Genomic DNA, 13,697 nt, shown 5'->3' on the forward strand with positions numbered 1-13,697 from the left:
AAATTTAAAAATCGATCACGATGTTTCTTCAGGGAATAATGGTTGCCTCTGATACTTAGGAACACGCGTTTTCTTCTGCTCGATTGGATAGATTTCATGATTTTTTCAACGAGATAACAATTTGCAATCGTTTAATTATTAGGTGAAAAAGAAATAAATGAGATCTACGTGAATGTCGGAACTTGTTGAACGTCCATTATCGACTATCGTTCTTTAGACATGTGTCTTATCAATCGATTATGCAAGTACAGAATCCTTCCTTCTTGGAAATGGCATAATTCTCCAAGGAGCGCATAATCGCATTGCTTTTGGGAATACTATCGAGCGAATGGGGAGCACAGCAACAGCCAATGAGTCCAACAAGTAACTACAGAATATGGCCGTTGCACGTTTCTTCTCTCTCTGTACGAACGGATAGATAAGCCATTACAGATGTGTGTCGTTTTCAGAAGGCTTTGGCAAGCTGTACACGTCTTATGTTGACAATTCAGAGATAGGGATTAAATAAACGGGAGGAAAATTAGACGGACCGACACACTGGGAATCATTAATTAAAATGCAATGTAGAGCAAGTACACAACTGTGAGATTTCATGCGATCTGCATGAGACAAATACATTTGCATAGCAATGTGCAGTGCCTCATAGTTTCGTAACGGAGGTCGTGTCTAAATAAAGATTCGGCCCTTCTTAGCTCTAGGAATCAAAATTAGTACTTTAATGTATCAAGTGCTTTGTACAATACGTAGTGGATAAATAATAATTCGCTACGAATATGGGTTCGACAATAGAATGGGAATGGGTACAGGCAAATAGAATCGGTAAATCTCACAGAGTATTTGCCTTCTCTAACATTATGGAATGGCAAGTGGTAATCCCCTCAATTTGCGTTATTGTTACTAGCAAACCGAAACAGATCGCTGTTGCCAAGGAAGCTTTTAAATTAGTGAGATCGGATTAAGCGGAAAATGAAGTTTCAATGATGAAAAAATGCAAGGCAAGTATTGATGGTAAATGAATGAAGAGCAAATTACCTCCATTTTGCTTCGCGCGCCTTCTTCGTTTTTCGCAGAATGAGCCTACTGCAAAGACTGAGGCTGCAAAAATCCACCATTGCCAAAATTTCATATTTGGATTTATTTATTTCAGTTTCTTTGTTTTTTATTATTATTATTTTTTGTAAATCAAGTATCTCGCGTTTGTTACTTTAGCCCTGAAACTGGTCATGTTTGGACTTGAAAATTGAATATTTAAAATTTTCTCTGCTAATCAGCCATCCGGCCATCTCTTGGTGCTATGTCGAACAATGTAAATATACAGTAATTGAAAACATGGACGAATCAATCATAGGCTGATAAGCAATGATTTGCCAGTTATTGCCTGTTGTCACTGTCTAACCAATTTATGTAATAACCTTGTCATTTTCTACTCCCTTTGCCCATCATTAAAATGGATACCGATTCTGTAAGCAACGCAACATTAGACGTGTTACATAAAAGAGAAGAATGGAGAGAAGAACCAGAAGATGAGTGGGATGAACTGCATCCACGCCGCTTGATTCCAGAAATCTGCAATCTGTTATATCATTTGGGATGGTAAGTAATACTTTATTCAGAGGTAGAAACGTGACCTTTATATGTATACCTCGACTTGCCGTCTCTTCTTTCCTTATGGGCAGGGTTACAGGAACTGGTGGTGGCATGAGCATCAAACGAGGGCAAGTAATATACCCATGTTTTAATGAATTAATGAAATTATTTATATTTTTTCTTACAGAGATGCCATTTATATTGCTCCATCAGGTGTCCAAAAAGAAAGAATCAAGCCAGAAGATCTATTTATTCAAGATATTCAAGGTCGTGATCTGAAATTGCCTCCTCCATCAAAAGCCCTAAAGAAAAGCCAATGTACCCCATTATTTATGTGTGCTTATACTGGTATAAAACTGTGATAAAAGTTATCCTAGGTTTTTTTTGGGGGGGGTGAATCTCAATTTGGTTAAAATTATTTTTACAGAAAGAAATGCTGGAGCTGTGATTCATACTCATTCAAAAAATGCTGTCTTGGTCACTTTACTTTGTGATAAGGAATTTAAAATCTCCCAGCAAGAAATGATTAAAGTTTGTTATCAATCATTTTACTATATTATGGTAAATGATGTCATGTTTTGATTGTAGGGTATATGGAATCCAGGATTGGGAAGGTACAACAAGTACAAGGAAGAGATTGTGGTACCAATCATTGAGAACACTTGTTGGGAGTCGGAATTAGAAGATTCGCTCCGAACTGCGATGCACAAATATCCCAATACCAGGTATTTTCATTGTTTCCATTGAAATAGGGTGCACTACAAATCTCTTGTAATTTTTCAGTGCCATTTTAGTTCGTCGCCATGGCATTTATGTATGGGGATCTACGTGGGAACAAACAAAAGCAATGTAAATATGTACCGAATAACTTTCCGTCATGAATCCGTGAATTTATTTAAATGATCTAATCGTTCGTTTGGTGTAGGTGTGAATGTTATGATTATTTGATGGATTTGGCGGTCAACATGAAACAACTTAATATTCCCTGGCACGCAGTTGAGTGGCGTCCTTGATCAAGTTTTTCACATCAGCACTGACTGAATTTTAACAGGAGAGATGAAAATATAACTAAGCTATTAAAAAAATCCCAATAAATCTATTCAAGTCCAAGGGTCCACGAAATGCCTTGTACTAGCAAAAGGATAAGTGGCTGCCATGCAACGAGCCATCGGATCCAGTCTAAAAGTTGCCCGTACAAGACGTGCGGACGTTCCCACCTAAAAACAATAAATCGATAAGACATTGGATTGAATAATGAAAAAAATTTGGTTCATACGGGTTGCAAAACATTTTTTTCAAATCCACTTTCTCGCGACAGTAAGGGCAGGTCTGTTTCTTGCCTACTATACACCAACCGCGAATGCAGAACTCGTGAAACCTTAAATGATGAATTACAAATATTAAAAAAAGTGCAGATGAATAAGGTGAAACATCGCAAGGAGCTTACTCGTGATTGCAAGAGAGGCGGCAAGTTTTTTCGATAATGGCTTCTTCTTCAGCTTTAAGCAGTAGTCGATTTCCACAAACAGCGCAAACGTTAGGATCAAGTGAGCGGTTAGGAATTGTTCCCGCAGGAGTGTAAAAACCAGCATTTGAGGCCATTGTTTCAGCAGCAATTTCGGCTAGATCACGACCGAGAACTCCATAGTACAAACCATAGAATAAAAGCAAGATGCCACAGTCCATCCAGGTGGCGGGAAGAGCTCCAAATATCAGGTTAAGTCCCATAAAGGTTGCCATGATAATAGTATACCCTATTATTCCCAACCCACAACTAATTTGGTGCAGAAAGTAGAACCATTTGTAAACTAAACGAGGAGTGGAACCGTGCAAAGGTTTCTCAAGAGCTTTCCGCAAGACTAGAGATGAAATGCTTGAAAAAAGGAGCCAGAAAAAGACAAAGCGCCACCAGTAGCTCCTGTAACCAAAACGATTATTGACAAACTGTTTCAAGAAACATGTAACAAAAACCTACCTGATACATAAAACTAGGGGAATCACCCACATAGCAGCCAAAGTAGCACCCTATGGACAATTTTAATGATGAGTAATCTACTTTTAAAGAAAACAAAATCACTAAATAAAGTTACTTATACTTGATAGGATCTGAAATGCCTCTTTCTCCATTCAACAAGAACAACTTGAGCCACCAATACGGTAACCATCAGGATAAGAAGCATCTGTGCGTGCATGGATTCATGCCCTTTATGTGCCTTATGAACAGCATCATGTGACAGTCTATTCAAAATAGGTAAAAAAAACTTTTAGATTGCGTAATTTCCAAAAGAATCTTTGCAAAATCTGTGACTAACTTGTGTTTTTCATGTTCAGAAATCAATACACCATGATCACCTTTCAAAACCTAATTAACAAATGCAAATTTAAATTTACGAAGAAGAAGCAAGGTGGTTTGAGGAATATTTGATAAGTCAATATTTAGGTGTTTCCATATTGACAATGGAAGAACGAATAAGGCAATGTAATCATACCGGAGGATCGTGATGACTGACTGTTTCTTGTTGATGAACGACTTCTTCCATTCCACCTTTTTCTTGTTCTCTGAAGGTGTTGGGTATTTAAAATATCTGTATATTCTTCTTTGTGAATTAATCTTAGCAAGGTAAACCAGTCAAGCCAAACAAGTCAGATCGATGAGCAGACTAACTTGCCGGTTGACCGCAGTGTTACACCAGTTATTTTCACAGAATGCAACTACATTAAGGCGCCACTCTTAGATGGCTCTGACGCTAAAAATGGGGGTTGATTTAATCAAACACTGGCCAAAAATTCTTTGGTGATTATCATCACACGTCTTACAATCGTTTCACGTCTTTTTGGTTTTTGCTTTTACGTGAACCAAGTTGTGATTAAACCCGTGCTTGAAAATAGAACTGAGGCGTGTGTGAGGAACAACGACACAGCACATTGAATTGCGATCGGAGATTAGCTGTTCAAAGTCTTCATCACGACGAGGTAGTGACTAGCTGAAAGCGTGCACATTTTTTGTATCGAAATAGTCAATAGCGCTGAGCTCATAAGTGGAAGATGGAACCCTGAGACCTCAAAGCATGCAAAACAAAAAAAAAGTTGAAACAAACTGCAGAACAGAAAAAGCAGACGCCTACGCAGAACGATCGATAAAGAGTATTTCCCCTTCAACCTAGACGTAGTATAATTCCAGTGGCTCATTGATGTAGCATTATAGTTAGTCGAAGATTATGTAGATTATTTATTCCCAAATGAAACACGATCTAACACGCAGTCAGACGCCCTGCTATAAGTTAATATACGAAGATTCACGGCAATTCTGAATATTCTTCGCTTTGCAGGGAGGGGTGGGGGGAGGAAACTTGTCATTCCTTTCATTAGTGCTGCAGATATCTACGTGGAGAATTCATATTAGAGAGCAGAGCATAATAATAACAGCTGCGTTCGAATCGAAAAACAAGAAACAAAGGGATGATAGATCCCCACTCTCTTTCTTTTTATCGCGAGTTCATCAAATTGGCTTGTGGGAAATCTCCTAGGTGTTCACATATTGAAACAGCTGATTCTACTCATAAACAAAGATGACAAATAGGCACGAAACACTTCACGAAGAGAGAGGTTCTTTCTCAAACCGATATGAAAGACCGGGTGTCACGAAAAACCGTGGGCCATAGCGTTTGTTCTTCTATGATATAATATACAGTAGAACAATGAGCCGTACGTATTGTTCTGAAGCATTTCAACTGAAACAATCACAATGGATCGAATCGAGAACTGAAGCACTGCGTCGGAAGAAACTTTGATTCTAAAGGGCATTTGACAATGGACGTACATTGTCAGGAACGTCCATCTCTCCCGTTTTTCAAAGATCCAGCAATTGTATTTGCATACGTGTGTGTATTAGATAACAAGGGCGGGATGATTAAAGCGATGAAATAACGAGAGAAAACGCATCTTTCCACTGTCTTCTTGTATATTCCAAATCAGTGCACGTCTCCCTATAATATCTACGTCATTAGGAATTTATCAATGGCATATTATGCAACCATCACTCTTCTTTCCTTTCTTATGTATACTGTATATAATATAAGGCAACTGTTAGATCTAGTTCTCATTTTAGGCAGGTTAGGATTCATGAGGTGACAAGAGGTGTGACAACATGAGGTGAGCAATGAAATTATTATTAAGAATAAAGATAATAATATTTTTAGGCTTCAAATAAAGTTGCACCACTGACGTGGCGCAATGGCTACGATGATCACACGGGACTGGATCGAAGAAGCTTTTGCTTCCGTTCTTGTTCAGCCTCATTCCGAAGGCGTGGCGGTTCGGCTGTTTCTAAATTCAAAACAAAACAAACGTGTCACTATTTACGCGGCACAAACGTGGCATTCATTTAGTATACCTTTAGGAGATGGACTGGCGCTGTTATGGGCCAAACTCTTCCGCCGATTCGATTGACACGGAGATTTCAAATGAATCCAGAGGAACCAGCAAGCAGCCACAAATAGGCAGATGAGTGCAGCGCCAACAAAGACCCTCACCAATCCGAAATGGTGAGCCGCAAGCGACGACACCAATCCCCCTAATGCTCGTCCTGGAATTCCAAGTCATCAATTATTTCTTATCGTGTTTGCACGTTGTCATTGGACGTCAATCAAGAAAATTGAAGGCAGTCCGTGACCCTGTTCGTCACCACGACAGGAAATGTATACAGTCTATAAGTATACCCAGTGAATAATGGAAGAGGATGACCAATGCCCAGGTATTCACTTTCCAGGAGTGCCAACGATCTCGTCCGATGCCGACATCGCGATATCGACACTCTAATCGTTCAATACGCTCTGCAGCTGTCAGTAGCATCCACAAACTACAAAGCGGCTCTAGCGTTTCTATGACAACGATCCACACATACTGGTCCAGCATTGTATATCCTGGATTTGAAATCAATAGCAGCCCGTTAATTGAGTTCAACAGGTCACACCAGTTAAGGCGAATTGGAGATGGAATATTCGAAACGCATACCGAGGAAGCGAATGGAATAAAGTAAAAGTCCGATGATGAAAATGTAACGATGGCCGCATCGCTTCCACAGCCATCCGCTGAGGAGGAGAACAAGCGGAGCGATGGGCAGCCACTGGGCCGTAACGCAAGCGGCCAACATGAGCCGTGTTGAACCCAATTCGAGTAAATGCCAATAAAAAATGGTGGGATTGACTGCGGCAGCCATTCCCAAGAGCGACATAAACAGCAGAATGAGAACGGCCGTTCCGTCAGACAAAATGGCGCAAAGATCTCGTCCGCAGATACGGTAAAGGGGTGGAGTCACGCAGGTCGTGTCTTCCGGCTCCTCTTCGATGGCCAGGGTGGCCTCCAGCATGGGGTGAGGGCGAGAAGGAAGCGAATTGGGCGACAGGGCGATGCAAAATGCGGTCAGTGCGAGCATGACGCTGCCCAGTAGAAAAGCGATGCCAAAACTGACGACATCGGCTATCCATCCGGCCAGCGGCGCCATGGCCACCAGGCCGAATAAAGCCCAAATCCACCACAGGACGAGCGATGATCGTCTTTGCGTCATCCAGCCGCTCCCGTTGACGGTATTCTCGTGATCTTGGTTGAGCGTGACGATGCGCAGCAGTAGGACGGTGGCGATGATGGCCATTTCTCCGCACGTACGGAAAATCACGTACAGCCAGAAAACCAAATGGAAGTTGCTATCGGCAGGTCGGCCGTGACAAGTGCTCGTGCCGTTTCGTGTCACGCTAGCTCTTAACTTCATCCCTTCCGCTCGACAACGCACCTGCAAAACACACACAGCACAAATCCGCATTTAGAAAATCAATAGACTATTTCTTTTATTTTCGTTTTGTTTCCCCCATCTACTTGAGCTTTGTTCGTGCCGGAAGGGCAAAAGAAAAATGGAGGGGATCGTGCATCATTTTTCTATAACGGGACACGTAAACAACGACGACAACAAAAAGAAGTTGATGACTGCCAGTCGTAAATGGCGTGAGTCCTACTACATGCTTGACATGTAACCGTGAACTTTCTGCGCGTCAGCACGAACGGCCAATACGCGTCTCATCATTGGCGAAGAGCAGGAGGAAGCGAGTTCTCTTACCTGATGATTGGGTTTGTTAGATCGACATCGCAATTCGGAAAGAATCTGGCGGTCGACGTCGTCGTAATTGAGCGAATAGAAACACTGGCCGTTGTGAGTGATGCCCGAATAGAATGACGTGTTGAACCGGAACAGGTGATTAGTTCCCGTGAAAACGTGACCTTCATTTGGCAAAAACAGAGAGGCGCACAAGATGAAATTCACGACACATCGCAAACAATTTTTCGTTAAAACAAGAAAGAAAACGAAGCATTTACAAGTTGTCGTCGACGAAGAGTAGCTGGAAAAACAGATGTGCGGCGACGATGTGTACGGCAAATCGGCTTTCTCTGCGATCTCGAACTCGTCGTCGATTTGCAAGGTGGGCGGCAACTGGCCGGCGTCGTCCATCAGCGGTATCGACTGCCTCTTCTTGCGACGACGTTCAATCTCTTGCAGGGCGTCGTCTTGTCGATGATTCTCATCGTAATCGTATTCGTAGGGAGCCACTCCCGATGGCGGGGAGCCCGATTGGCCGGGCAACAGGGTCTCATCTGTTTCGACGTCGCTCGGATTGAATTGATCTTCGAAACCGGATGTCTGGACGGGGATCTTTTGCGGAAGGTCTCCTCTTTCCGGCTCGCTCAGATCGTCGTCCATTCCATCGCTACCTTTGCCGCCATTGACGTTGGTCAGCGCGAATCGATTGATCCAGTCGATGAAATGAACAGGAAGTCGCGATTGCGGTTCGAATCGGCAATCAGAGACGGACAGTTCGGTCCGCGCCACAGCGTCCAGCTCGCAAGTGTCGCCGCATTTTCTGAAAAACAAAGCGGAACCTTCGGGTCGGCACAGAATTTCGGCCACGGGTCGTTCCGTATCGGAGCGGCCGTGAAGGCGTTCGTTCAATCGGGGCACGAGGATCAAACCGGCGCCGCAAAAGGCGGCCGTTAAGACCGCAACGGCCAGATTGGATCGATGGCCGTAACGTGGCGTCCACGCAGCGGCCAACAGCAAGCCAAGCGCTGCTCCAGTTGAAGCAATTAAATTGATGATTCCGATTTCCTGCAGATCGAATCCGAGCCACTGGAGATGAGCGGCCAGCAGCGGTGTGTAACACGATAGGCCTAACAACCAAGTATACAAAGCAAACAACAGCGCAGAGTTAATCAACGAAATAAAACTCGCATCCCCGTGCTGTGCTTGGCTCGTGAGCGAACTTGCCCTCCACTCCATTAAACGCGCTCACGATCGATATCTATGGTACTAGACTTGCACCACGTGCCCGATAAAATCATTGCCAGTGTTTTTGTTTTTTGTTTCTTTTCTCCAACCCAGACATTTATGCCTTTTCCTTCCGACAAAAATCAAAACAAAACACACCCGTCTAATAATCGTGTAGGTGCGTGAAAACAAAAGCTGCAAAGTTTGAACTTTAAACGTTGGCTATACAGTACAAAGTAAAACCACTTTTACCTACACATAACGAGGTCGACATTTCAAAAGCAAACATTTAAAAATAAAGGGAAAAGGTGGGAAAATGTAAAATTCAACTGTTTTTACCTGCAAAGAAGAAGAAACACGCCATCCTTAACCACCAGACGGATGGCTCGTGTTGGGTAGATGTCGTCATGGCGATGAAACAGTTGGAAGGGATTTTTGATCTTCTTCTTCTTCTTCTGCAAGCCAATAAAATATACGTAATACGAGTAGGCTTTGTATCTGATTCCGGATGAGCTGCTGCTGGATGTTACACGCCTTCGTTTACGTACAGCCGCGCTATTTGGCTGCGGCTTCTTATCGCCACGTGTACGTTTCAACCGGTTCTGGTTTACGACGACGTCGACGACAGCAAAAGCGGCGGCGTCGACAACAATAACCCCATTTGATTATTGCGCGTCATCCTTTTGATTGGCAGAAATCTGTCTGCAAGAAATGCCAAACAAACCACGCGGCGCATTTTAATATAAGCGCCAGCCTTTAAATGTAACACCAATAAAACCCTCCCCCCCACCAAACAAAACAAATCACGACACAAATTCGATAAACATCAGCCACACGAACATTGACACGTAAAACGAATTGAATGGTTGGATGGTATCCGTGTGACAGGAACGGTATACGCATCTCTTTGACATCATTTCAAATTGAAACTGCTGTGGGGACGCAAGAAATTGAATAGGATGTCATAGATAGTTGAATATTTCTGAAGGAGTCTTCAATTGTTATTTAAAAAAAAAACGAGGATGTGGGGGGGGGATGTATGGCTGCCTGCGTATATAGCAAGAGAGGGGGGGAAATAAATCTGGTCAGCCATACAAATTCAAATTTCCCTCTTTCCTATATTCTATTTCAAATGTTAAAAAGAACGAAGGACACGGCGAAGCGACCGTGTGCATATTGACATGCGCGTGAGACTCGATCCTTTGTTGACGTCTGCTGATGTGTCTTCTCCAGTTTCGCCCTCAAGAATAATAATAGAAAAAAAAAAACACATTTTGATTCATAAAAAAACCATAGAAACGAACCACCCAACTCGTTTTTCTTTCATATTTTTTTTATCCATGCAATTTAAAAGAGAAAAGCTTCCATTATAATTTTAACTGTACATAGGGATGGGTGCGGTTTCGGGATGCTGCTTGATAAGCCATCTCCGATTCCCCTCCTGTTTTTTTTCTTTCAAAAGAAAGAAAATGGCTGCCGACTTTTTATTTGATTTTTTTTTTCATTTCACTTCCAAGAAGAGAAAAAGGAAGTTGGAAATAAGAACTGAAGAAGGAAGAACTAGCGTGTTATTTATTGAATGTGGAACACAGCTGTGGCATCTTAATGGGTCCATTTAGCACGGGGGGGATTCTTTTTTTTTTATTTTCATTCCCCCCGCCAACCTTCGGAAGGTTCACGAAGATGCCATCCTTCAACTCGAGGCATGTGCACCTACGTACACCCAAGCATCCGGGGTTATGTGAGGATAAATTTTTTGCCTTTTTTTTTTCACGCATGTTTACGGTATCTTTTAAAAAGCAGCGACGACTGTGTGATGACGTCACGCTCAAAATATCTTCATCTTTTTTTCGGGGTTTTTCTTGTTTGTTAGTGTCCCTACCCATTTGTTTGCATCACTGAATTCTTTATTCTTTATTATTGAAATTTCCTTGTTTTTCCGGTGAGAAGAAGACAAGGGGAAAGAAGCAAACACAAAATAATGAAAGGAAAAATAAATAAATTCTTAAAATAAAAGCCGGTGAGGGGGGGTTAGAATCAAAGAAAAGTCTCAGTTCCGCTTTTGGCGCTGTCAAACACAAAAGATGATCACCGTGAACCGCCCCCCCAAAAGAAAAAAAATAACGACTCGACAACAAACAAAAATCAAGAAATTTATAGAATTGGATATGGCTGTCATGAAATAGCAGACGACGCATCACGATAAGAAAAATGTCCTCCGACTTGTTGTCAATCAAGATAAACATTTACCTGGAACACACACACACAGCACACACGAACAAAAACAAAACAGATGTAGTAACGTGTCGATATGTTTTTTTGTTTTTGTTTAAAATTCCGGCACTAGATACGCATTTATTTGTCAAGAAACGAACCACCATCCGAAACTAAATAATGGAGCTGTGCGCCATAAGCTTCACGCTGACGCACAGAACTGTGTCACTATCTGAACACGTTGAATCACCGACTGAAAAGTTTTTCTGTCTCTCTCTCTCTCCGTGTGTGTGTGTGTGTGTGTCTGAGGAGAGAGGAATCCTAAATAAATCCCCCGAGGGCCGAGGGGCTTCACTTTTCGTAATGGCTCCCTGTGTCTGTGTGTGTGCAGCTCGCGTGCTGCTGCCAAAGGAAAGGTTCGTAACCGACGCGAGAAGAGGAGGGGAGAGAAAGTCCCGACGCATACACACACAGACGCCATGTTTTTTTTTTTTTCTCTCTCTATGTTTTGTGTTGTTTTTTTTTTTTTGTAGGACGAAAAGGCAGGGGCTACTATCCTGTTTTGGTCTTCTCTCCGGCCGTTCTAAATGCGATTAAACTGGCCAGATGCAGCAGGCACCGCATCGACAGGGGAAGGACGCCATTTTTTTTTTGTCTGTGATGTTTATTATGAACGATGATATCACACATCAGTTGGTCGAGGTCTTATGGGCTTAGCAAAAACAAGGGCCCGTTCTTAAATGTATTCGGCGCTAGTGTACAGGCCTATCGCTAAATCACGATGCAGTTATGCGTACACGCCAAAGCAGCCATTATTTTTCGCATGTTTATGGCATCTGATACCGTACGACATCTCCAGACGATTCGTTTTACTTTCATATTGAAACGAAATGCCCAATGTTTTGTGCGTGGGTCGTGGTTGCAGTACTAACGACATTCCCTCCCATACCGTCCACTCACGTTGAACGCCATTTTTCACAGCATCTCTTCAACGTGTGTGTCTATACACAAAGCAAAATGCCTGTGGTGCAAATGCCTGTACAAGAAAAACATGGGACTCAGTTTAGAGGGAGTAAACAAAAAAATACAAACGTGAAATCATTCGGTCGCTTTCGTGCGTTCCACCGTTCGTGGCATTGCGCCAGCTGAATGCAGACAGTTCCCAAACTTATTCATTTTTATTTTCAAATACATGTCCATATATATATATATACATTTTTTATATATGCATGTATGGAGCACTATCTCCGAGACTGGGTCAACTCACGCCAATCCTTTTACGTTCAAAATGGCCGATAGCTATACATACAGATACACACACACAAAACGGACCCTAAAGGCAAATAAAAAGGAAACAAAAAAATGTGTACATCTTTAAAAATAAAAATATAGAAAGAGAAGGTAAAGCCACGCCCCCTTATCGTTCTTCAGTTGGTGATGAAATCGAGAAGAAGAAGATCCATAAAGCTCCTTTCGCTCGTTGATGTGTATACTCGAACGCTGCCCTTGTGTGGGCCTATATGGCGAGCCCACGCGTCCAGGCACAGTGTTCCAGTCTACGGGGAATAGTGGAACAGCTGTTTTTCTCCCTATGTATGACTGGCATAAATGCATCGAACTGTGTATTTCTGTACACTTAATAGCTGTACACATCACCATCGTTTTCAACCCTCTCTCTCTTTAGATTTCTATAACGATTCAGAAAGTGGGAGGGAGTGAGAACCTTCCATCAACATCGGTCGTTTTTGGAGTGCCAAATGGTTTACAACCGTCAAACAGTTTTCGAGTGCGTTGAGGCAGCAGTTCTACTTTGTTTATGGACTTGAACTCGTAGTGTAACCGGTGAGCCCATCAAACAGATCGAAAGTTTGAATGGTTCGCAACAGTTGCGACCTCTGGAAATGGGTCATTTCAATGTACGGATATTCAAATGTTAACATTTCTTTTTTTCAATTTCAGATGAAATAAATATTAAGTCAAATGGAATTCATGTCGTCTGTAGATGAACACGGCTCATCGCTCTGCTTCCACTGAATGGAGAAAATGCCACACATATTACCTGGAACTGTGAAACGGAGAAAGGAAAATCATGAAATATTCATGGCTATATTTACATGTATGCCGTACATGGTTTATACTCTTACGATGATATGTATATATATAATGTAAGCAGGAAAAAGAGAAAAGCTTTCCCTCTGGTGAAAAACCAAAGAAAAAAACGATTTTCTTGCTCTCTCTCTCCTCTCCAGTCTGAACACACACACACAAGAACATAACAAAAAAACGAATGTTTACAGCATCAGGAAACGATTTTCTTTTTCTAAATTGGGCTTTCCCTGAATCGAACGAGATGAATCGATTTAAAAAAAAAACGATCGTATAGAAATGGCGGACTCGTATCGCAACATTCCCAGCATTTGCAATGGATTCGTCAATGGACAACACAATCGCCTATTGAATCAATGACACTTGCCTGTATATATACATAACGTTACAAAGAAACTATATGTTCTGTTAGGCAAAAATGAAAGAAAAAAAAAGAAGAGCACAATGCATGCATTTTTGTGTTCAAGGGTATTATGTA

General features: G+C 42.0%; 3 protein-coding genes across 3 annotated transcripts; 1 reads left to right on the forward strand and 2 right to left on the reverse strand.

Annotated features, from left to right (window-relative positions):
- The first annotated feature begins 1,285 nt into the window (after window positions 1–1,285).
- LOC116931884 (probable methylthioribulose-1-phosphate dehydratase) lies at window positions 1,286–2,832 on the forward strand. Its single transcript, XM_032939540.2, has 7 exons — window positions 1,286–1,593; window positions 1,677–1,715; window positions 1,775–1,935; window positions 2,015–2,118; window positions 2,176–2,312; window positions 2,371–2,436; window positions 2,513–2,832. The coding sequence occupies exons 1-7, from the start codon at window positions 1,448–1,450 to the stop codon at window positions 2,598–2,600; spliced, it is 741 nt and encodes a 246-aa protein (XP_032795431.1). The 5' UTR covers window positions 1,286–1,447; the 3' UTR covers window positions 2,601–2,832.
- LOC116931882 (RING finger protein 121) lies at window positions 2,457–4,629 on the reverse strand. The gene is made up of 7 exons (XM_032939538.2): window positions 4,077–4,629; window positions 3,900–3,949; window positions 3,684–3,825; window positions 3,563–3,612; window positions 3,035–3,505; window positions 2,864–2,965; window positions 2,457–2,804 (listed from the first exon to the last, which is right to left on the reverse strand). Exons 1-7 carry the CDS (start codon window positions 4,125–4,127, stop codon window positions 2,684–2,686), a joined length of 987 nt encoding a protein of 328 aa, XP_032795429.1. The 5' UTR covers window positions 4,128–4,629; the 3' UTR covers window positions 2,457–2,683.
- Window positions 4,630–5,530: 901 nt separating this feature from the next.
- Window positions 5,531–11,480, reverse strand: LOC116931875. Its single transcript, XM_045180130.1, has 8 exons — window positions 11,150–11,480; window positions 9,239–9,601; window positions 7,954–8,802; window positions 7,697–7,857; window positions 6,601–7,375; window positions 6,306–6,509; window positions 5,981–6,172; window positions 5,531–5,913 (listed from the first exon to the last, which is right to left on the reverse strand). The coding sequence occupies exons 2-8, from the start codon at window positions 9,306–9,308 to the stop codon at window positions 5,834–5,836; spliced, it is 2,331 nt and encodes a 776-aa protein (XP_045036065.1). The 5' UTR covers window positions 9,309–9,601; window positions 11,150–11,480; the 3' UTR covers window positions 5,531–5,833.
- Window positions 11,481–13,697: the final 2,217 nt, after the last annotated feature.

The sequence above is a fragment of the Daphnia magna genome, linkage group LG10, assembly GCF_020631705.1.
Source record: "Daphnia magna isolate NIES linkage group LG10, ASM2063170v1.1, whole genome shotgun sequence".
Classification (NCBI taxonomy): domain Eukaryota; kingdom Metazoa; phylum Arthropoda; class Branchiopoda; order Diplostraca; family Daphniidae; genus Daphnia; species Daphnia magna.